Source organism: Girardinichthys multiradiatus, chromosome 13 (assembly GCF_021462225.1).
Source record: "Girardinichthys multiradiatus isolate DD_20200921_A chromosome 13, DD_fGirMul_XY1, whole genome shotgun sequence".
In the NCBI taxonomy this organism is placed as follows: domain Eukaryota; kingdom Metazoa; phylum Chordata; class Actinopteri; order Cyprinodontiformes; family Goodeidae; genus Girardinichthys; species Girardinichthys multiradiatus.
The window spans coordinates 38,920,446-38,945,379 of record NC_061806.1 but is presented as its reverse complement, the minus strand read 5'-3'; the positions used below and the strand labels follow the sequence as shown (position 1 = coordinate 38,945,379).

The 24,934-nt window shown below is 40.0% G+C and overlaps 1 protein-coding gene across 6 annotated transcripts in view; it reads right to left on the bottom strand.

Annotated features, from left to right (window-relative positions):
• Positions 1-5,636: 5,636 nt before the first annotated feature.
• rbms3 (RNA binding motif, single stranded interacting protein) overlaps positions 5,637-24,934 on the bottom strand; it is a 453,566-nt gene continuing 434,268 nt past the window's right edge. For 3 of the 6 annotated variants that reach the window (XM_047383169.1, XM_047383171.1, XM_047383172.1), the window contains 4 exons: positions 19,257-19,265; positions 17,686-17,778; positions 15,076-15,197; positions 5,637-11,262 (listed from right to left, as the gene is read on the bottom strand). In XM_047383169.1, the coding sequence (XP_047239125.1) occupies positions 11,259-11,262; positions 15,076-15,197; positions 17,686-17,778; positions 19,257-19,265 (228 nt within the window). In that variant the 3' untranslated portion in view covers positions 5,637-11,258. The remainder of the gene's footprint in view (positions 11,263-15,075; positions 15,198-17,685; positions 17,779-19,256; positions 19,266-24,934) is intronic. The other 3 variants (XM_047383170.1, XM_047383174.1, XM_047383175.1) reach the window with 2 other exon arrangements.

Here is a 24,934-nt window from a genome sequence, read left to right as displayed (position 1 = left end):
ATTAAAGTCTATGTGAGATGCAAGAAGGAAATCCCATTGAAATGTATTAGATCCCTTTGTGAGGGCTGTAATTATGAAAGGATATAAGGAGCCAAGGTTGATGCGCAGCAGGTGCCATCAGGTTGGATGATAATAAGAGGCCTTCTTCTTGCTCCCCACTGTGATTTAGTCATATAGATAATAGGCTATCATGAAGATTTCTTTCTGCATGGATCTTCTGTGCACAATAATCGTTTCTTTAAAGAGTAAAACAATGTAGCCATGTTCAGTCACTTGAAATGATCATTATCATTTGTGTATCAAATGTAAAGCAGTGACACAATGTCGTAAAAATTATGATTAATTTCTTTCATCACGAACAGATGTCATTTATGTATGTTGCTCAGGATTTATTAGGAATAAACACTTAAATAAACGTTCAACTCAACTCTAACAACTAATCACTGACAGACTTGAAACTCAAATCTATTACTGATCAAACAAGGATGCACTGACTGATAATCAAGTAAAAGAACAAACAAACATTGCTCAACAAACAAACTAATTATTGTGCAAATTGAAACAAATTCAGTGAATAAAATCTAAGTGAAACCTTTATAACAGAGCTGTTTTAAATGGACAAAAATTTGTTTCCTCGGCTAATCCACTTCTCTTTGAGCAGGTGTGAAAGGTCATCCGAACTGTGGTGCAGGCCAAACATGGGAACCCTGGATCTACTGAAAATATGGATGTTAATTCACATTGAAGAGCACCCTGATGCGGTTTTATTACAGTAAATAAGCAACCCAAGTATCCAATGAAACAAAGAGAGAAAGGGAACCAAATAGAGAAAATGTGTCTCTTGAAGGTTTAATTTGCAGACAAATTTGAGATCTGAAAACTTAAATCCTCACTCAGCATCCGTGTAACCATAGAAGTGTGTCATAGTCGGCGACTGTTTCAGGGGGAAGAATAGCCATCTTGCAATCCAAAAGTTGGGTGTTTGATATCAGCTTCCTCCCACCACATAAGGGTCTGCCTCTGGGCAAGGCACTTAAACCTGGGTATCCGTGTATGAATGTGCAAACGATTGGGTGAATGTGGCTCTAGTGTAAAGCACAATGAGTCGTCACATGACTGGAAAACCGTTATATAAATTCAGTCCATTTATTCTCTCTGTTTTTCAAGTAAACATTAAAATTCTGATGTACCGATTGTCTTCTTTTCTACCCATGACACGCTTTTCAGCTATTTTAAACATTATTTTTCCTAAGATAAATGACATCAACTTTTTGGATTCAAGTATTGTCTTTGAAGCTGCATCTATCCACAAATACATTCTTGTTATCTGGAATAAACTTTGTGGATGGCTCAGTTTGAATTCTTACTTGATCAAATTCTCATATAAGACATATATAATTTAATTGAGAATCATAGGTTTGTTACTTGATAAAATGTTAAAATGGCATACCAAACTTGGCTACTGCTTTACCGGAGAGTATCTAGAGGTAGCGCCCAAAATAAGCAGCTGTTGTAACTGCATTACATTGTCATGGTGGTTTGGTCTCCTTTCAAATAAGCAATGTGAAAGTGAACAAAACCAAATTAAAGTGTGAATTTTTTGGGGATTTCCCAGCCAAATGGAACCAGTCCCCTGGACGGACTTGGCGTGAAAGCACCCCAAGATTTATTAGGAATTTATGAGGTTCTCTCATAAGTCAAAACAAAGGGGTTTAATGAACTAGTTTGTAGTTCTCACCTCCTTTACCTCCAGACTGTCATTTCTGGCACAGGCTTTGGATTTCTGAGAGTTCCCCACTTTATACCAAATTAATTATGTGAAGGGAAAAACATTTAAACAAACTAAATATAAACTGATGCTAAACACATGCACAGGTAATTGAAGAAAAATAAAATAAAATGTTGGGGAACTTTACCCAAAGAACCGATGACTGTAGAGTAGCGTATAAAGTAAACACAAATACAATAAAAAGCATTTAACGCAATCATATCACCAAGGGTGAACCAATCTTCTCCCTGACTTGGTTAGGTAAAACCAAATTCATTGGTTTGGTTTGGTCTGAGTCAAAGGTTTCCGCTTACTGTAAGCATGTGCTTTTGAGGAAGGAGTCGCCACGAAGGATTGCTTAACCAGTCCAAATATGTTTTCTAAAACATTTTTTTATACTTAGAGACTTATCTAAGATCCAAAAATGTCAGTAATAAGCCATAAAAACATTCTCATATATTTATTTATTTAATCTGGTTTCCAATTCAGAGTTTTAAACATGCAATCATTCTACTCAATAAAAGATTGGATGACTGTTAACACTGTCAACAATATTCTAAGTTGCGGCTAATTGTGGAGTATTCGAAGACTTGCTAAATTTCAAAATCACCACAGCAAGACTGTTCATAAGAACAGCTGATGAGTTCCTATGCCTCAATTTTCAGATCTAAAATTTCAGAAGCTCCCTGCCTGAATAAGAGGTCATTTGAATGGATCTATGGTTTGGCGAGGACCTTCTGAAATAACAAGGAGAAAAGCAATTCTTGTAGCTTAAGATTTCTGGTAAAACAATCACAAGACGAAAGAAATATGCACCCCTATTGCGTTTTCCCACATTTTTTTTTATTGAAAGCTTCATCAGAGAGAGAGAAAAAAAACAACTCATAAAACCCAAGTCAATTCCTAACATCCACAGATGTACAGATAAATTCTCAAAGATTGCACACACCAAGCAGCGCCTGTGTGCGTGTGTGTGTGTGTATGAGTGTGTGTGTGAGAGGCGTGAACATGTCCTCCCCAGCGCTGAAACAAAGAAAAGTGAAAAACAGAAAAAAGTAACAAAAACTTACACAAATGATGAAAAAAAACCGCTCTGCTGTCCCAATAAATCGTTTTCTTTACTGGATTCCTTTAAATAATTTCTCAGTAATTATCAGATTTTACCTTTTCCTGCGGAGCTGTTTGAACTCTATGTGTGTTTGTTTCTGTGGGGGCTGGCTGGAGCTCCAGGGGTTCTGCAGCGAATCGATAGCTCTCATCAAAGGTGGACCGAAGCATCAATTAAAAGCCCAGGGCCTCGCTCTAGCAGGGGGGAAGGTTGGTTTGAGCAATTTTCCCACTGCATTATGTGTAAGTGTGACTGTGCGAAAGTGAGTTATTGAGCCACAACTCTCCTTGACACTCTGCTGTGAGAGGAACTCTGAACTGTTTCTGCGAACACATGACAATCAATGAGGAATGGCTACGACTTCATTTACATAGGATGAATCCAGGAGAGTCTCACAACTGAGCAGAACATGGAGTAATGAGAGTATGGCTATGACACTGATGTGGCAGTGATTCTGAGAGATGAGGAAATGAAGGAGTGATTGTATTTAAAGGCAGTGAAAAAAAGCACCTTGCCTTGATGGACGGACATGTGGAGAAGACCAAATTGTTGGCCCAAGATCTGTATTTCGTCAGGTATGGATAAAACATCTGCTCTAGTGTTGCTTTTTTGTCTTGCCTCTGGTTGTAAAATTAACATTACAGCATTAGGTGAGTAAGATTTACTGCATTAGCACAGATTGGATCCTTTATTTATAACATAAAATGTAACGTTTCTTTAACAATGATTGCTTAAACTTTTTTTTTACAGCACTTCAATAGTAAAAAGTAAAGAGTAACAACATCCATGCAGCAAGTTGATTATTTCAGATCAAGTCGCAAGATTCAAATACAAAGTTGTGGGTCTTCCCAGTGGAACCTCCTGATCCCCAACCCGCTCTACTGGTTCTTTTCAGTGCTGAGGAGTAGTCGTAATACTCAGTCTGTGCCTCAAGGTAAGCCCAGCCATTCTATCACGATGAATTCAGCCTCTTGCAACCAGGATTGTGTTCTTTTGGTGTCCATACCATCTTAACTGACTTCCTTTGTGATGAGGAGGAGCAAAAACTGTCCCCGAGCTCCCTCCAGCTGATTAAGATTCTCAACTTATCTCCAATGTTGATTCCAGCCACAATATGGTGGATGCTTGTTTCACCGTCTTGCATCCAGGATGTTGTTCTTTTGGTCGTTATCAATACATCATGACCATAGGAGAGCATTAAAATATAGATAGACTCAGCTCTTTTTTTCTGGATGAATAGACCATTTGCAAGTGATCAGAGAAGAGGTTGAAAAGCTAAGTCATATTGTAATTATTTGAGTTAGCTTTGGAGGAGCAATGTTGCAGCTTGCAGTATAATGAAACTTGAGGACCAGAATGTTCCACCTCTGGTCTGTCTATCTACAGCGTTCTCCTACCATCCTTCTTGAACGAGAGTCAAGATTCATGACACATCAACCAAAACAATAGACAGCAATGGCCTTTTTCGAAATCCTCTTCATATTTGACTGTAAACCTCTCACAACAAAGGTCACTGCCCCATAATGTCAACTGAGGTACATCGTCTGCAAAACAATAGATGCTGCTACGGCCGACTCCTTTCTCCCTCCCTTATCTAACAGCACGAGTATACCATTAAGATCCAGGCCATTAACACCATGAACACAATTGATGACATGTAGCATAAGCCTTTTCCACAAGGCACCTTTGGACTAGATAACCCAAATCTTACACCTAACAGCAACTCTGTTAGGTGTGCTCCTGCTCCAACACACCTAATTCAAATAGCTGAGGTAGCTCCTCCGTTTCTCTTCCGGTTCTACAGGAACATTAATGATCATTTCACCTGATTCAGATCTGCTGGACTAGGGAAACATCTAAAACAGGACATCAGCCCTTCAGGACCATCTTTGGACACCGCTGCCTTAAAGAATGGATTTGAAGAAAAGGAAAGCAAAAGAGGTAATCTAGGTAGAAGGAACTGTGGCCAAGTGACAGTAAGGTGAGGAGACTGAAAACAATTTTCTCTTAAAGGAAACACCTATTTGGAGTGATGAAGCAAGAAACGAAGAGTAGACTCACAATTACAAAGGGGTCAAATTAGTCACCTCTATAAGTCCTTAACAGGAAAATTACTGTTCTCTGAACTCTGCTTCTGCCCAGCAACAAGAGCTAATGACTGCTCTCTCCTTTCGCCCATTGCCTTTCTCTCTTGGTAATGCTGGCTCCTGGTTTGTGCTGACACATGATCTGACTGGGGGCACATTTCTGCAACAGCCTCCTTAAAATTTCAGGCATGCCTTCTACAGACTTATGAAGAAGGTATTTGTATTCTGAGAAGGTACATTACTCCATTGTGCTATTAAGAAAAATCTATTTCTGCTTGTTGGGTAATCTTTCAGATCTATGTGAAATATTGGTAGCAAAACACCTGTCTTAATGTATTTTAATGTTTTTTTTCTTTTCTTTTTTTGAGTCTCCATTACCAAAATGGAGCTGATGTTCTTAGTTGTGCATTTTTTCCACATAATCTCCACGGCTATTCGTAATTCTGTTTCTCATAATGCTATTACTACTGAATCTTGGGCCATTTGTAGGACACTCTGCTCTCTGATGTGCAACTTATGCATTATGAGTCCTATTAGGCTTCGGAATATTCTCTGAACAGCAGCTGTAAAGGTCTGAGGTACTCTGATTCTGCTATACCATTACTGAAAGTTGTAACATGAACAAAAAACAGATTCTTCACAGTTGTACATTGACTCACAGACACAAACTTGCTTACAACTGGTATAGAAAATCATCTCTGCTTTAATGTGACACTAGTAGAGAAGAGCAGAGTTTGTGCATCAGTCAAGCCCTAAGGACCAGTATTACCTGTTAAAGACAAAACACGGGAGAAGATATTCAGTAGGAGATGAGAGCTAATTTTAGGCAGAAGTAGAGTGGCAGACTAGAAGAAGGGAAAGAACAGCTGGTTACTGTTTGATGGTCACAATTGGTTGCTCTGTTATCTTGCCACTACAGAATTCTTTGCTTTTGTAGTTTTGGTTCATTTGACATTTCATTTATTACCAATTTTATTACAATGAGGTAATTTATACCTGCTTTAGCAACCTTCAATTTCCACTTTGAGAACAGATTACAGCACTTTTTTCTGACCAACTCATAGTCTACTCTAAGGAAATGTGGTTATATGCCTGCAATAAATAACCTCTATCATCAGAATGATGCTGTAATAAAATAAACATTGAAAAATAAATGATAGATTCTATGAAATGTGAGGTCTGAGCATTTTTATAATTACTTTTCTTTTCATTTATCATGAAAATATTTCTCTGCCAAGAAAAATAAACTGATACGCAATAGTTTAAGAACACGGTTATGAAATAGTTTGTCTACTAGTCAGAATGCATGTAGGTAGGGGCCAATTGGCAACACATGGGAACAAAATATAATTTTAAATAGGCAAAGGGGCAAACTGACCTGGATGTTTGACCTGGATGTCATATCAAACGGATAGTTTGATATGACCTCTGGTTTTGCAGATGGAAGACAAAAATTGTTGGACCACAGAAAAAATAAAATTATATTATGGCTTTAAGCATGCACCTGTGGCCCAGCTTCATTTGCGCAATCTCAAGTTAACAGAGTTAGTTTGAGGTCCAACAATCCCATGCAGATCAAACAGCACAGCTTCATCTTTAGCACCATTAAGCAGACTCTATAAGTTCTTCCACAAGCTCTTCCATGTGCTTTACTACTGAGAGAACATGGAATCATCTGGAAGATTTGTTAAAAGGCACTAAATGTTCAATTTGATTGTTACTTATATACATAACCATGCATGATGACATAGCTTGTCTGCAATCTGCAGGCCATCAGTAGAACTGAACAATGAAACATGAGACCTCATTTGCAATTGTGACCAAACAAAATGCTCATCCTCCTCTCTTTCTCTTTCAGGAGAAAAACAATTCTTTTGAGGGACATTGAAGTGGATCCTATAGACCCAGAGGGAGACAAATTGGGCCCGTCAAGGCTCATTGCAAGAGTGACTGAAATTGGTTTGTGGTTCTGCTTTTGCACCACCTAATAAAGATGAGAAACCTCAAATACAAACTTTGAGAGGGAGAAGGCAAACAAGAAGGTAGGGATGGAAAATCAGAGCAGAAAGGAGCCTGGCCTGGCCATGGCACATAAACTGTGCCAGTTGTCATTTTTTAGAGCTGCTGCACCACAGCTGTGGTAAAGTAGGAGGGTGAACACTAAAAACACCAACAGGCTGATGTAATGTGGGCAGAAATTGCTGTTCTCCCACAGACAATTTTCTTGGGGACAGTCCACAGATGTGAAGTCACTGCAAGCCTCATGCTGCTCAGGAATGGAAAGACAGGATCAGAGGAAAGGGGGTTGTTTGTGCAACCTGATGGGATAACAAGGGGTGTAACGGGCACTCAGAGTAGAGGGCGAGCGAGGAGCTGCCATCAATGACTTGATATGGCTGGTGAGGAGCGCACTTAGTACCCACAGATCTGCCATAGTGGGCCCATAATCAGAAAGGTGTTCAGAACAATTTGTCCTTTTTTTGGCTTTAAACACACTTCTATGGTGGCTTGTTAGTGTCACAGTGATGGTGGAGAACTGATGGCAATGAGACACCATTGCTTGGTTTTAACCAGCCTTTTCTCTGCTCAATTATTTTATTTTTGGACTGGTTACAGTCCCGTACTGCACAGTAGCAGTTTTACAGCTTTTTGTAAAAGACTAAATAAAACATTGGTAGGTCATAAACTTCATGTGTTTGCAGTTAAATCAATAAGCAGACAGATGAAAAGCATGTGCTAGTTTATAATTCTGTACAAATTAATCATCTATTTTGTCTCCCATTTGCAGCTATTAAGTGCATTGTCTAAACATTTGTCAGCAACATTTCCAAAGCTAAATTTTATACATTTTTTATAGAATCCAGAAATATATATGGCTTCAATATCTTTGAGTGGATAGAATCTGGTGTCAAAATAATGCTCTGTGATAAATGCTGGTGTTTTAAAGACCATATTTAACCTTAACTTTATCTTCCAAATGTACATTTTTATGGCTTTTTCAGGTCAGCCAGTTACTGTCCTTACAACATCCTCTACAATTATTGGCATACCTTTAAAAAAACTGTTTTGCAGACTTGGTGACCACAAGATGCCACTAACAGTCTGTATTTACCTCCCATCCTCCTGACTGTGCGTGGCTTTAGATGTTTTAATAGGTGCTCTGACGTAACATTAGGGCATGTTTAGGTAGCAAACTATTTTGTGAAGAGCGACAAACATCTAATGTTTTGTGTTCTCATGTCCTTCCCATTTTAAGTAATAGGTAAGAGAAATTGGCTTCTTTGCCATATTTGTATCCCAGGGAGACAGAATTTGTGGATTAGTAAATCAAACTCACTAGATACCCTGATACATTAAAGAGTGGATAATCATACAAAATCTGTTAAACGTATTTTACAGGGGTTGCTCTGGGTGCCACAACAGTAATGGTGATACTGGTGAGGTTGTTTTTGTTAACGTCCAAAGTTTTCCCTACTAAATAAATGTACTCAAAATAAATTTTACTTTTTTTTAATTCTTAATGAAGTTTTGCTATTGCAATAAATGATTAATAAAAAAAAAAATGTTTTACACATCTTTATGAGGGGCAGAATGTTTTTAGCCAATAAAAATATGCTATGCTATGCTAACCATGCCTAGCTCATATGTTGTTCTCAAGTTAACCCTAAAAAAAAAGCCTCACTTTCAGCGCCACAAGCCTACTTCACAACTAAACAACACTTAGACATCAATAGACATTGCCATGTCAGGGTCGTTTCACTTTTCCATTTTGAAATCCATTTACATGTTTAGATGAAAATAAGTCTTCCCTGAATTGAGATGCCTGACAGCTGGTGACTTCACAGGAAAGCAAACAAATTGAAAAATCCTATAAGGTGTAACAGATGTCAACCAAATTTAGCATTACCTGGCTACATGAGCAGAGATTTTGTGCAGCTGTTGAAAGATCTGATTAACTGAAATTCTTGCTGCTACGTTCTATATGAAGATGTCTAAGTTATTTTGAAACTTGAAACCAAACAGGGAGTGCAAACTAAAGCATAACAAAGAAGGAATGGAACTTTTTAAAGGATTTTAAAAAGAAAATCAGACATACAGAAAGTGGTTTCAGTCAATGCCTTTCCTCCAGCCTCCTACTGGTGCCTTGCTGCTGTTGCATTAAGGTATGAAGACGTTAAGGATAGAGCAACTGCAGCAAAACACCTTTTGAGAACCATAAAAATGAAGGCCAGAAGAGTGCCATTCGGTGTCAAAAAGTTTATGCAATCATTTCTGGATACGACAAAGCCTGTGTTGTATAATGTTCTTACCTGCCTGAAAAAAATGCAGCAAATTCAACTCATCTTGTTTAAATACAAAGAAAGCTGCATGTTGGGATGTTATAGTAATCAAGACAAAAAAGCAGCAAACAGATTCTCAACGCAACATATTTTGCTCAGAAATGTTTGCGTTAACATTGGTCAAATGGACAAGATTAAGACAAACAGAAACCACAGAGAGGAAACACCTCAGAGCACTTCCAGCAATTTCCCTCCTCTCTTCAATCTAATGTCTTTCTTGCAGGATGTGGGAGAGAGGTGAAACACACCCTCAAAGCATCAAAACCTCCACAGGACAAAAAAACAAAAAACACGTGTCACACCTTTAAATACTGTCTGATGATTTTTGAGGTTGTAGGTGTGTTGTGTGGGTTTACATTATCAGCGTGTGTGTGTGTGTGTGTGTATTTGTGTGAGGAAAAGAGAGACAAATTGGACAACCATGAGAAATGATCCTGACTCTGAATAAAGGAACATGTTGAGAAGGATTGTAGGACTGGTCCGGCCATTAAGGTAGAAAACAAACCAAAAAAAGGAGAAGCAAACAAACAAATGACGACAACTGCAACAACAACACCTGCATCAACAACATTAACATCAACAACATCAACATTAACAACAGGAAAATCAAACTGAAAAATGAAAAAAAGGAAAAAAAGAACTAAACCAAAACTCTGGTTCAGAGTGTCTCTTCATCTTTGGTATAAAAATGGCCATCCATGGGCTGCATTTGATCCACAACTAGGAAAGACTACAGAAATTGTCAACAATTTCTTCTATTGCTTTTGCACTGATTGGTTTAAACCATAAGCTCCTACTGAATCTACTGCCAGGATTTCTTAGACTTTTTGCACTTTTTTTTTTTGCATTTTATGTTTTTTTTCTTTTTCTTTTTTTGCAGTGTGACAAGCAAAGCGGGCTAAAAACATCTTAAAGCTCATAAAAAAGGTCAAATGTGGCCGATAAAAAGCACTAATGTCATCGACAGCGGCATGTAAAATGATAATGAGAATAAAAAAACAAGTTCAGCATTTGCAACAGACTGCACCCACAGTGCAACGTGTCTTCTTATGTTTTCTGTTTTTCCTCATTGTGTAAAATCTCTTCAATGCATCTCCCTCTCATCCCACCCCGACAACAGACATTTTGTTTACTTCTGACACTTAGTTACCTCTGACATAATAATTATCAAAGTTTTCTTCTAATGAAGAAAGGAAAGAAAAAAGCTTTTCTCTATTAAATCTGTACAGCTTATGTGATAGATTCTTTTTTTCATCTTTAGAGCAACTTATTCAGCATTTTAAACCCCTCCCCATAGAGGTCCAAGAGACGGTTTGCTTTTTTTTAACCCTCCCAACAAGACGTCAGACTTTAACTCTGTAAAAAGTTTCTGGCGCCCTTCAAATTAAGGCCATGAAGATTCAAGAAAGAAAACAAAACGTTTTTTGAAATACATCTAGAAAACTAAGCTTTAACACTAGAACATAAAAAAGACTGAAAAGAAACTGTAGCTTAATATCTGAGGAAGACAATCTCTGTGTATCTCAAACTTTGACTCCCCCTTTCTAATTAGAAAATAAACGTCATCACCTACCATCGCATTCAACCTTTTTTTTAATTTTCTCTATTTATTTTATTTTTTTGCCTTTTCTATTTTTTGATAGTTGGGAATTTTCTTTGAGAAACTTCTCAAGCTTCAGCCCAGTCCTTTCGGCAGGTTTCGTTCCCAGACTAAAACAATTTACTTCTTTGCACTGTGCCCAGTAATTTCCCCCACATCCCCCCTTTCCTCAGCACTCTTTGCCTCAGTCTTAACTTTTTTTTTCTTGTAGGCCAGGTAGGAAATGAAAAAAAATTGTCTCTTTTTTGGTGCCTGGGCAATCTGGAAGTAATCTCTTTCTTTTCCTCACATTCACAGTGCAGCCACCCTCTGTCTCAAGGCAACGCTGTCACAGGAACATTCGCTCAGGCCGTTGCTATCTGATAAAAAGAGCAGAAAGAAGACAGAGGGTTGGTGGGAGTGAAATTGAAGAATGATTTTACAAACACAGCAGAGCAACAGAGATGACAGCTGACAACACAATACAGAATTAAAAGGCTGCCAAAAATGATACTAGCAGACTGGTATAATCTGAATATTGTCTTAATGTTTTATTTTAGAATCAGCATGAAATCCCTGTTCTGTTCAAGAAAACATTCAACAGACAGAAATACCTGACAATCTGGTTGTTTTACTTATTCTTTTGAGTGAGAGAATACAGCACCCTCGACATTTTTTGGCACCACTGGTCAGGATGTGTGAAAAGCCTAAAAATAGATAACTCTTTTGTGAGCGTCAGCTCACAATTAAGACAAATCCAATCTTTAATCTAAGTACAAAAGGAGAAAATGGTAAATTCTGTCTCCCATGTGAGTCTGGGAGTGTAATAATAATAATAATAATCTACCCCCTCCAAGTAAATTCTTAAATATATAAGAAAAATTATAATTTCAGCACGTGTATACCTTGAGAGTTGAAAAAAACTACAATTTCTGCAACCCTTACAATTCTTATAAAGTTCAAGTAACTGAGGCATTTTAAAATGTATACTTTTTTTTACCCAATTAAAGTATATATGGACCTTTGATCAATAATTTATGACTTCCTGTTTTCCGTGGGTATAAATATAAACTGACTGAGAGGCCTATTTCTCTTAGCCACTCTACAACATAAACAAAAAGAGAACCTGCTTTTTAAGTAAGATAAATGTGAATTGATCTTCAGAAGTCTGCAAATGAATACAAGAAACGAGCATCTAATCAATATTTGCCCAAATTTTATACTGTGAAATAATGCAACTGCAGTAAAATAATAATTTAAAGCTTTTCACACATTTTTACAAGGGAGGCTAATAAATGTAGAGGGCACTGTATTCTGCAGTGAACCACAAATATCCTGACCGAGAGCTGATCTATGAAAAAGGTGAAACAATGAAAACTATGATCTATGATCATAGTAATCTATGAAAGTTTTCATAGATCACCATAGTTGTGATCTATGAAAACTGAAACAAAAATCATTTCATATTCAATTCAATTCAAATCATATTCTATGCATTTTTTTTTAACTTTAGAGCAGAAGGAAAGGTAAGTTGCATAAAACAAAACCAGTGGGCTGCACAAAATAATTTGGGTTAATTAGCCTATTAAGGCAATGCCTTGATCACAACTGTTTTCTAAGGAGGCCTGTTGGAGCATAAATTCATGAATAAAAGAGACTCTAAAGCTTGTTCGAACTGTCAGCAGCTGTAGGTATTTCTTATCAGCTTTCTTGCTCTCTGAATTGCAATAACTGATACCCACAAGGCAGGGAAAGGCAGGAACTCAGCAAAAAGTTTTCTTACCCTTTATTTTCACAATGAAATGTGCAGCAAAGGTATCAGTTAACATAAATTCTGAGGTAAAATCCTGTCAAATAAATGCTTTAAAAGACTAATCAAAGCCTTAGTCTGGCTGGAATAGAGTATGGTGAAGATTTGTTTGTTTGTAATGATTTGAAAAATACAATTTGGGGAAAAAATTACTAAACAGATGGAACAGAAAAGATTTAACTCATTGATAAAAGCAGAAGAGACTAAAGAGTAAAGGTAATGGCCCCATCAAATTGATGACCCCTAACACAAGTACCACAAGAAACTTGAACATGAAATGAAGGAGATTTTATGGAACATCATGTTCTGTCAGGTCTTCAAAGTATATTTTTATTGCTTTTAATGCACCAATCTCTGAATAGGGCATGGATAATGTTTCTCCCTGGGCTGTTGCAGTGGCAGTGATCTGGTGTGTTTGTGTGGTTGCAGGGGGCGTGGTGGGGGGATGCCGGCCTCAAGTGCTTGCCACTGGCCGGGGACTTCTTGCCGGGTGAGTTTGTCCCGTCTTTGTGTGGGGTCGGGGTTCTGTCCCTGTGGCGAGGGGATTCATGCCGTTTGGGTTCATGGGCATGTGTTCGATATCTGTGTCCTGGTTGGGGGTGGTCTTGTGGGGAAGATCATGTTGGGGTTCATGGGGGTGGGGGACTCATGGGGTTGAGATCGGAACTTATTGGGGGGTTGGGACTGTTTCATCCTGTGGCAGCTCTGGTTGGCGGGCTCTTTTGGACCAGGTAGACCCCTCTTTTGTACATGGCCCCCTCACTGGATGAGGATGGAGGTCTTGAAGATTGGGGTTGGGGTCTGGGCTGGGGTCACTCGAGTTCGGGCGGTGCCAGCACTAGTCTGAGTTGGTGCTGGGGCGGTCTGCCTGTCTCCACTCCCGGAGGGAAAGGGACCACCTCCTGGGTCTGGGGGCCGGTTGCCCCTATGGGGTATCAGCAACTGGACCTGGGAGTATAGAGCATGTACTGGGAGTGTGAGTGACTGTACGACGTCCATTGTTGTCTGTCTTTAAGTTGGGTGCGTGGGTGTGAGTGTTTTTATGTGTACGCATGAGGGTGGGAATGTGTGATCTAACTGTGTGTGCCTGTTTTTTATGTCAGGTTGGGTCTTGGACTGCTCCCACTCCTGGATCAGTTTAGGCCCCCCCATCAAATGAGGGGCCTATTTCCTCCCCGCCACACTGCTAGACTGGTTGGTCTCTCTGCCCGCTGGTGTACTTGTGGTTCTCCTGGGGTTCCTGTGCTTTGGGGGCCTTTGGATGTCTATGGCTCAGATATCCTCTGTCCCAGGTCCAGGGGGGCAGGTCTGTGGCACTTCACACTCGCTATTGCATATTTTTATGGAGAAACCTCGTATACACAAGTGCACTCACACAGTGTGTTTCTGCAGGTGTAGAAGCAAGCAAGGTGTTTTCGTGTAATCTCTTCATCCTTCTTTCTCTCCTCCATTCTTTTCTCCTTCTCTTACTTTTTCCTTTTTGCCCTACCTCTCTCTTTTGTGCTTCTTATTTTCCTTTTTGTTTCTGTCTCCGTGTCCATAACAATTGAAATAATTCTAATAAAGTGAAATAATTTCTAATAAAGTTTCATTTATAAATATCAAGCAGAGCATTAAAGCGTTAGCTGTAATGCTTCACTTGTGAAAGTTAATCTGTTGGGCTTCTTTTTGCCACTTAGACAACAGTTCTGAGCGCTACTCTGCCGGACAGGACACGGTTAAAAAAAAAGGAGTGTGAGATGTGAGATGGAGGTATGAATATGGTTGATGTCAGGGCTTTGGGAGGAGGATTATAAAAGCATAATTGTAGCCTGCACTCCAGAATTAGTTTTGTCATGTGTTTGAGATTATTGACCTGATAGAACATCCAACTGGGTCAAAATTTCAGCCATCTGATCTAGCCCGTCACCCGACAAAATGTTTATGGTTTTTTAAGTTTTTATGGTCAACAAGACAAAGATTAAAGTATGTGGCCACAATGGCAAGAAAAATGTTTGCAGAGTCAAAGTAATGCTTTAGACCTAAGAATACTGTGTCACCTGTCAAGATTGGTGGTAGTAGCATCATCTTGTGAGTAAAGAAGAAAGAGGACTACCCCCTAACTTTTCAGCATCATTTAACATCAACAGATAGTTAAAACTTGGACTCGATTGGGTGCTCTAAAAGGAAAATTATACCAAACATACATCATGCATGCTAACATTACTTTGTGGGATGACTCTGACCTAAACACTAATGGACATTTAGCAAATACCATTAAAAGCTGCGTTGGGCCTGGAAAACAATCAATTTAAAAAGAGACAATTGTCCAAATGCATGATGAGTGAAATTGGCTCTAAAAGGTCAAGGGAATCTGTTCTTCTTCGTTGTCTAACTTACTCACTTGGACTGGTATGAGTAAGCAGGAACATGATCGGCACTGTCCACCTGGATCTGTTGCTGCTGGCCAGCCACCTCCTGTGATGAAGGAGCCACCGTCTGGGGTGAGGCATCTGTCACCACTCCCTGGAAGAGACACACATAGGTAGAGAAAATGTCCTAGCTTAGAATAAGACCACTGTGGTCAGGCAAACCTCTGCTACTTAGTACTCTATATGAGTGTGGTGTGTATTTTTACAAGTTTATCCAAAAATACTGATAATAATAATACACTAGATCAAACAGTTTTTACCTTACAGAACAGTGTAGGAAATTACCTGGCACTTTTTCAAAACTCACAAGTACTTTCCCTTTACATGGTACCTTCACAGACCTTACAATGTACTTTCCAGAATTTACAAGGTACTTTTCTAAAACTTTCCTAGAACCCACCAGGTACATAGCTAGAACTTACCAAATATTTTCCCAGACCTTAAAAAGTACTTTATGGCATTAACCAGCTAGTTCTCTAGAACCTTTATGAAACTTATTGGGTAATTTTAGGCTGTATTAAGAGCTGTTTTTGACCGTACTTTCTCAAAACCTAACAGGTAATAAAGTTTTTTCTGTTTATCAGGTACTTTCTCGCAAACGTTTGCAGAATGTGGTACGTACTCTCCAGTTCCAGGTTCTCATACCAGTCCAGTTAGGTATCTGGTAAATCACTGGGAACATTTCAGTGACGGTACTTAGGTTTCTGGTAAGTACTTAGTATGTTCCAGGAAAAGTACCTTGTAAGTTTAGGGTAAATCTCAGTGAAAGTAAATAAAAAGTTTCAGGGAAAGTATCCTACATGTTCCGCAAAGTACCTGGTAAGGTTTGAAAAGTACCTTGTAAGTTCTGGGAATGTTCTGGTGGGTAACTAAGAGGTTCCATAAAATAACCTTTAACTTCTAGGTAAAGTACAAGCAAGTACTATGTAGCTCTACAAGAGTTATTTTTCAATTATGCTTGTCAAATAAATTACAAATTACAACACTAGTAAAAACTGATTTCTGTGATCTGGTTTGTGTGAGGGAACGGTCTGTTTCGGGTGAAAAACCTCTTTACAGATGGCTGTCTGCTCTAAATCCATCACAAAAACCCTTTTGGCCTTTTGTGTGTGTCAAGCGTTACTGATTGCCCCCATCACTAAGTCATCTCAATCACCTTTAACAAGCTCTCAAGGATAAGGTGTCCAGTCCATACATCAGCCCTGCAGACACCAGCCGATACAGTGATCTACACCCCGCTGCTGATGCTGGGACTGAGACGACAGTGGTGAGGATGAAATAGGAAGAGGGCGCTGCAGGCTATGCTACAACTACATCTCTCTTCTCTGTACCACTCCTTCAAAGAGAAGGCAACAACTTTCCGAGGAGGGGGGAGTCTAAAAAAGGACAAAATAGGAGAAGCGAGGGGCGACTTATAAATGTGTCATTGTCCAGTGTCTTGCGGGGGCTAACCAGGCCTTTGCGGCTGACGAATGTTCCAGGTACCTACCGGCTCGAAGCGGCTGCGGAAGAAGAGAGAGACAGCTCTGCCGGCGCTGTGTCTCACTTCAGCTCATGTCGTCTGATACACGACTGATAGTCCATCTGAATATGACCGCACTGTCAGCTGCCAGACAGCTCGCCTGCTCTCCCGCACTGCCTGCCTGCCTGCCAGCTCTACGTGGTCATCATTTCTCAGAGCGGACCGCCTGAACCTGCCAGAGTTCAGACAGGTGCCGAGGAAGTGAGGAAGTCTGTGCTGCACTTCAAGTGCCTTTCCCAAACACTGTAAAACTTCTGACTCCTCCTGCTTTGCTTGCCAATTTTTTTAATTTGTTATTTTTTTGTGGTACAAGACAAGTAGTTTAGAAGAAATATAATCAGAGCTCAGCATGATTTATTTGATCACCGTTTTACTTTACTATCTCACATTTTTTCAAGCAACACCCCACAATACGTGTTTTCTGAAAAACAAAATTAAAATATGTCAAATATGTTAGCTTTTTCTCAGTTTAATAGCTACTATTGCCTTAACATTTTACTTTTCTTTCACATAAAAATTACTCTTGGATCAGGGCTTCTGTGTTCTTTTTGTGTCTCTGTTCTGTTCTTTCAAACCTCCAGTCAGTGGTGGCAGACAACACTGAGCCTGGTTGTGCTGGAAGTTTCTTGAAGGGCGTTTTCCTCTCCACTTTTGCTACATGCTCATCCAGGACGAGTAAATTCTGCAAGTCAGTGGCTCGATGCAATCTGCTGGGTTTCCTTAAAAAATCTTTTAACCAATTTGAAAGAAAAACTGAATCCAACTGCACTGTTTGATAGTTATGATCAATCACAATATATGTACCTGACTTGAAAGCTGTATGATTCGATTTAATTGACATTGTAAAGTGCCTTGAGACGACATGTGCTGTGAACTGGCGTTATATAAATAAACAGAATTGAATTTAAGGAAATCCGATTAAAGAGGGCTGAATAAAATTGTATGCCTCCCATTTTCACATGTTAAAAAATGTTACCATGCATCTTTTTCTGTCAACTTCAAACATGTGACTTTTACATACAAGGTTATTAACACATTAATGTTTGTTATTGGGTCTTACTTCGACAGGGACGGCTGTTGGAGGCACAGGAGTGTACTGGGGAATGTAGGTCCCTTGCATAGGCGCAGCGGCGGCAGCAGCAGCAGTCATGTACTGAAAGGCAAACACAAAAAAATTGCATGTAGTTAAATAAAATCCTTTTAGAAGAAAATTCCTAAGACACTCATTAAAATCACAAGTCCCAGAATCATATTAAAATACATTCCTGACATCAAAAACAGATCGTAATACTTCCCCGGAACACTCATTCTATGTAATTATTCCCACAACTATTAGGAAAGCCCACACTGCTATGCACTGAGCATCCTTCAGAGGGCGCTGAAAGAATATGAGTACACTATGAGGAGAGCACAGCAGATCAGACAAGTGTGTGTAACGAAAAGAGAGGAAAAAGAGGGGGGGGGGGGGGGGGGATGTTCTGCTGTCCCACCACAACTTCAAAAAGGCCAAGCAAATACACCGGGTAACTGCTGAAGAGATAGAAAAAAATAAAAATAAGAGTCTCAAGGGAATTAACAGTGTGTGAAGAAGAGCAGGAGGTCTGTTGCCTGTGGCCTACATTCCTTTAGTCACGCTGCCTTGGTTTTTAACAGGCTCGCTGTATGGTAGGCATTTTACGGGCATGGTTACATGATAGGCAGGTGGGGTTTCACTTGCAATGCGGATGAGGATGAGACTTTTCCTGCATCCTGATGAAAACGGTAACATGAGCCTGGTTTTAATTAGCAAACACCTTCATCAGTTCTCGTCATTGCAACTGTGTGTATCAGTGGTGCATGTGTTCTCCTTGTGCAGCTGCATGTGCGACACATTCATCACATGCCCCTGCTTCTTTTTGCGCCAAAGAAAGACAGACAAAGACAAAGTGGCTTGGAACGATAATGTTGTGGTGCAGCACCAACGGATGTGATCAGAGATAAAAACCGCTGGAGAGCGTTCCCTTGTCTTCCTGCTGCCTTCCGGACTGAGGGAAAATGGAGGTCCGATCTGTTTTCTTTCTCTTTAATTTTTTTTCCTCTGGCTCTCCATCGTCTTTGCACGGTGCCAATGTGCAGCAAGAGGGGGTTATAACAGGCTGCGAGGCCCTTTTTGGCTGCAGGCCCGCCAATGCTGGTGGAGTGTCATTACCGGCAGCGTTGCTAATGGATCGGGTACGGCTCCACCGCTCACTGCTAATGAGAGCAGCTAAAGGCCACGGACACGGGTGATTAACTCCCCCACCGTTGCTACACGGAGCTGGGAGGATGCCCCGGGATGGATGTTAGTCTGTGTTCATCAGTGAGCGTGACTACGCAGGTCTTTAGACGTGATTTTAAGGTTATCACACCTCCGGGGCTGTCACACTCAGGACAGGGTGAGGCAGTGTATCCAGACCTCCTGACATCACATCTTCTCTTTCCTTCTTCCCTCCAACCCTCCTGTCATGCTCTCTTTCTTCCCTTTCTCAAAGGGGTCCTATCAGATTGTTGAAGTGACCTTCTCCCCTTTGAATCAAAACCATGCATACCAATTTCTTCTTGAGACTTGAGGTCTTCGCCTCTCCTCCCCATTAACTTATTCAGTCAACTCACCTGCGAGGGCTGCATGAAAGCAAATGAAGGAAAGTAAGAGATAATTAGCCATTATCACAATCTCCCTGTCATGGGGAAAATGTCAGTTTGAAATGTGAAATTCCTCTGCAGGACTGGGAAAGGAATTTAGATTATATCTAGCAGGAAATTTAATAAGATAAGATTTTTCCTCTATCATGACCATTAGTTAACCTTTTTAATTTGGCAGGTTGAGAAAGGCATATTTCTGCAGCCGGCTGTGTGGCAAGTCAGGGAGATTAAGTTTTGTCCACTTTCAGCTCTCTTAGTCCTTCCTTGTCCAATCAGGGGACAAGTTGGGGTAATATAAAGCATCCCTAATTGGCGATAAATGTCGTCTCGTCACACACATTTACGTCTATGCTCATGCACGAACACATGCTGGCCCGAAGCAAATGGTGTGTGTGTATTTGAGATGAACGGTAGGTTTGAATAGCTCCCTAACGAGGCTGGTGTGAGTAGAGTCCTTAAGCCTCCCCACTGCCATCACTCTCCATGACACACGCTCGTGACTCCTGTGTAAATTCAGACTGCAATGCAGCAATGCCACAATAAAAATCCATAGAATAGACTGAAATACACTGTTACCACAGTGGTTTGGGACTCTGCACCAAAATGACTCGGATGACAATTTATGTTTGGTGGCAACAAGTGGGGAAGAAGGAGTGTGACTTAAGCATTTAGCTCACCAAGCCAACAAGACATTCCCATTAAATTGCAGCTTTGGCACAACAGCATGGCTAAATGTCCAATGAAATTCACCTCCCCTTGTTTATCCAAATTGAACTGAGTGTGTAAAATGAGGAGAACATACATACATACATTTTAGCTTGTTTGCTCTACCATTCCTTACCACACGCAATGCGATTCATCAAACCTGAAACGGATTGCCGGTGCTGTTTTTGCATTTATATTTAGTCTATTTCAAGATACGTACACACTGGCATGCAACCATGTTGTGCCATGCTATTTAACAAACAACACTGAACATTAACAGTCACCAGAGACCAGAAAACCATCACAGAGACAAAGGGACACTTTGAAGGGAGAACAAATAATCCTTGTGCTCCTTGGGTGGAGCACAAGGAGCATTGGTCACATAAAAATCAAATAAAATACTTTAAAAGTTTGCAGCTGTAACTTTACAAAATGTGGAAAAGTTCATTGGGGATGAATACGTTTTTATTGCATTTCAGTCTCTCAGTGTAGGTCATTTGTGGTATCGGGTATAGGCACTGATTATTATTGATCTATGCTGTTTTTGTCTAACACTATGGGTTTTTTTGAAGAAAAATACAAATATTTCCTTTGGAAAAATACCTTATATTCTCATTCCTGGGCTTCCTTAAGCACTAACATTAATTCATGCCTGTGTTGTTAGTTAGTAGATGCTAGTTGTGCTAGAAACATATTAACATTTGTCAGCAAACAGCAGCAAACTAACTGTTTAAAGTGTTTTATTCTAACCACCATTGGAGCAACAGAGGTTGTATTTGGGCTAAAGAAAACTGAAAAAAGGCACAGCTTCTAAGTGTCTGTGTTCCTGGTTCCTCAGCTCTAAGTAGTAGTTAAACTTCTGAATAGGGGCAACATTCATCCACACTGCCAGTTTCAGCAGAATATACACAGTAATGATAAAAAGAAATTAAATCCCCACTTTGATTTCTAGACCTAGTCTTTACCAGGTTGTAAAATTATTTTAATCTAAACCAAAGTGTACAAAAACAAACAACAGGTTTCACTGTTATATGTTGAATGAGATTAAAGCCAAATAAGAAAGTACACATTTACTGCTTTAATAGAATTTAAGAAACAAAACAGCAGCATCAATTGATTTACTGATCACCGGTGTGTACACCTCCATTTAAGATTTAAAGAAGAGCTGCAGTTTGCTGATCTGGATACAGTAAAGATGGAAAGACCAGTCAACTTACAAAAGCAATTGTCACTGTCCATCCATCATAAAAGGGTTTCAAGGTAACATCTAAACAACTTAAAGTCAGTTTTTCTGTAGAATGTGCAATGCTCAGACAAACTGCACACAGGAGCTCAATCTCAAACTCCACAGGTCTCAGTTAGCATGTGAAATGGTAATTTATTGACCATACAATTATAAAAGAACATGCCAGCATGGCTTGGGCTTGCAAAGCTGCATCTGAATGAACCACGAGAATTCTGAAACAAAGTCCTGTGCACAAATGAGACCAAAAAATTATTGTAATGCACAGCACCATGTCTGGAGAAAGCCAAACACAGCATATCAGCAAAAAAACCTCATACCAGCTGTCACTATGTTAGTGGAAGAGTGATGCTTTGAGCTTGTTTTATGGCTTCATGACCTGAGTCGACCATCAGCTCCTCTCTATACCAACGTACTTTTGAGCCGAATGTGAACCTATCTGTCTGACTGCTTGGCAGAAACTGGTCGGGTAATCAGGAAACGTTGTAAGGAAGAGCTAACCAGTACCAATACAGTGTCTTAATTTTGGCTCTGCTTTTGTTTAACTGAATGAGCGGAATTTGGTTTGTGTATTTGTGGACTTGGAGTTAGATACAAATACTTTTAGCCTGATTATAAAAGTACCCTAGCTTGTAATGCTACTTTTTGTAAATTTTTTACCACATTCTAATAAACTGTGATAATACTGATGACTATAACAGATTTGCACAAAATAATTTTATATGAAATTTTATCAACATTAAATCCCTATTTTTGTTATTTCTCTTTTTCAATAACTGACAACAGAAAACTAGTCATGATTCTTGTCTGTGAAAAGTTTGAAATGCAATGAAAGAGTTGTTCCTTTCTAAAACTTTTCCTTAAAGTTATTGGAACCATTCTTGTCTTGAATGTAATGACAGAAGAAATGTTACATTCCCAGGGTCGGAGAAGGTTATTTTACATAGAGAAAAAAGTTAATGGTTGTCAATCACTGCCGTCAGCATGGCAACATAGACACGAATTGTACGCGCCATGACGGGAATAGGATGAAGGGCACAGAGGGAAGGTCACCTCTTGTCATGTTAAACATCAAGTTGTTCGCACACAGATGTAGACACTGACAGGCCTACAAACGCACGCAGACACTAGTAACGAAATGACAACAGGAACATATGCACTTCCACACATGCACAGCAGCTAACAGGGGCACACTGACATGACAGATAGACTCCTGCTAAGTGCTGAGACTTCAAAGACTGTAAATAAATCAGTAACAGAGCAATATGCACCAAACATGGTGTCATAAATCAATGAGCAGCATGGATGGCATGTTTATGTGGGCTATCCATAAACAGAAAGCCTGAGGTTCTTTAGTATTCTGTAATCAAATTGTTTGTGCCAAATAGACACCCAACTTTTTCCTGAGAAACAGCTAAAATTCCAAGGCAGTGACCGTTAGAAGCTGGTGATGTATGCTCCCTCGTTATGAAGCACAGTTTTCCTCCAGAACCACACTGCTAAATACCACGGTGTTCTCGGAAAGCTACGGTCACCATCATAGTGTCACAGACTGGGCGGACGGAGAACATTCGGTTCTTTTTTTGGAGAGGGGAAGGAAGAAAAACAGCCGCAGCAAGCCGGGGAACAGCCAAGATTATTCTGAGGTGTGGCTTCTCCTGCCAGAGCCAGTCTGGATAAGTTGTTGACTCTGGAGACATTACTCACTGAAGGTGCTTTGTTGCAGCCAGGACAAAGTCAAAAGATCTATAGGGGCCATCAAAACAAGCCCCCACCACCACATGTGCATGTACATCTGAGGAATGTGCTCGAAGAATATGTGCTGTCAAGTCCAGTTCACCACATAGTTGAACATCCTGGGTTCTAAGTCCCTTAAACAGGCTTAAACAATTAGACTGAATGAAAGGCCTTTCATATCTGGCTTAAGGATCAACTCTACAGGAAACCTGTCTCAATCCCCATTGATCATCGAGTGTGGCATGCTGTGTGAGCCGCGATGGAGATCTGCTGGGCTATACATCGCCCCGGGAAAGCTAAGCAGGCAGAAAGGGGGTAAACCAGACATGGAAAAAGGAGAAAAAATGACTTAACCCACTTTCTGCTATAACAGAACCAATCAGACACCAGAAGCCATCATCATAGATTAGCCTGTCTCTAATCCTGTCTGTTAGCACAGCTGTGGCAGATTAGGAAGAGGGGGGCATTCCTGACAGAGCCAACATGGCGTCACAGTCGCTGACAGCTCACCTGGAAACACATGGATAACTGTACAATACAGCGCTGTTTCAATCAAACTCACACAGAGAGATCAAATGTAGCACTGGAGCAAAGCTGTCTGCTTGTCTGCCCCCAGGCAGCAGGGTTAGGGTAGACAGTCAAGTTTCAGAGCCGTGTGACACCTCTAAGTCGACTTGATCCTGAAATGTGGGGTTGGGGCGTGGGGGAGGTGGGGGGTGGGGGGTATGGTTGGGTGGAGGGCGTCAACTGTAAAGTAAGTGAATGAGCACATTGACAGTTACTGATGCAGATATACGTCTAATGTGTAATTTGCAAAGTGTGAGAAAGAAACTGAAATCAAAGGGTGAAAGTGAAAAAGGTGAAGAGCAGAGCAGTAAGCTCCACAGGAAATCTGTTTAATGTCGAAGATTAGGGAGGAAATACGCTCTCTCAATATGTCACGGTGAATGCAAGTGGTTTAAAACGAAATAATATGACAGATTTATGGCTGAGAACATGTGGCGACAGTCTAACACTGTTTGGCTTTTCTGAGAGGAAACGTTAAATCCATCTCTTAACTTGCGTTTGGGTTTCTGAACTAAATTAAAAATGTTTTCCAAGATAAAATGCCTCCAAATTAGTTGCCCTAACTTAATCCCAGCAGTGCCATTTTGCACCAATGGTCACACTTGCTGATGACCAAATAATAAATTGCATTTGATTAGCTGCTCCTGGCAGCTACTGCTGCAGTAATTTCTAATAAAGCTGGAAGAGTCTGGTTAGTCAAACGCCACCTTCATCTTTAATTAAAAAATGATGGCATGGTACAATATGTCAGATGTTTATCTGAAGTTATATTTTAGGACTTATTAAGAATTACATGTTTTGTAGGTTTTGATGATCTTAAATTATTTTGTCTCCACATAGAAGAATATAGATAATATGGGACTGACTTCATACAATATTTAAAAATATATCACTAATTTAGCTACTGTCGCATCTTACTGAATGTTTTAGATACAAGTAATACTGAAGTGGTGAGTAGAAGAACCAGATCACTACCTTGTTTCTTCGTATCTGGTTTCCAAGGAGCCAGACTACATTTTGGTGCCCTAGAGGGGTTCTAAACAGGTTGGGTTGGAGTTGTTGGCAGGTTCTAAGCATACCCAAGTTACTTGAACTACCTCAGCTTATTCCTTTTACAAATCAATTGCAGCCTTTTTGGAATTGTGGAAATAGAAATTCTGGAGGAGAAGTGTGGCTTTGGAATTATGAACCAAATCCATACCCTCATGTTGCTGAGGGGGTCAGCTCCTGTAAGTCTGAGGCTATGTTTCTTATCTGGACAAAGGGTGATTGTCGGGGGTCAGTGCCTACCTCAAGTTGAGGATTTCGAGTCTCTAAGAGTATTGTTGATGAGTGATGAAACCTGAGGTGGATAGACTGGTTTGGACATCATCTGCAGTAATGTGGGTTCTGCTCT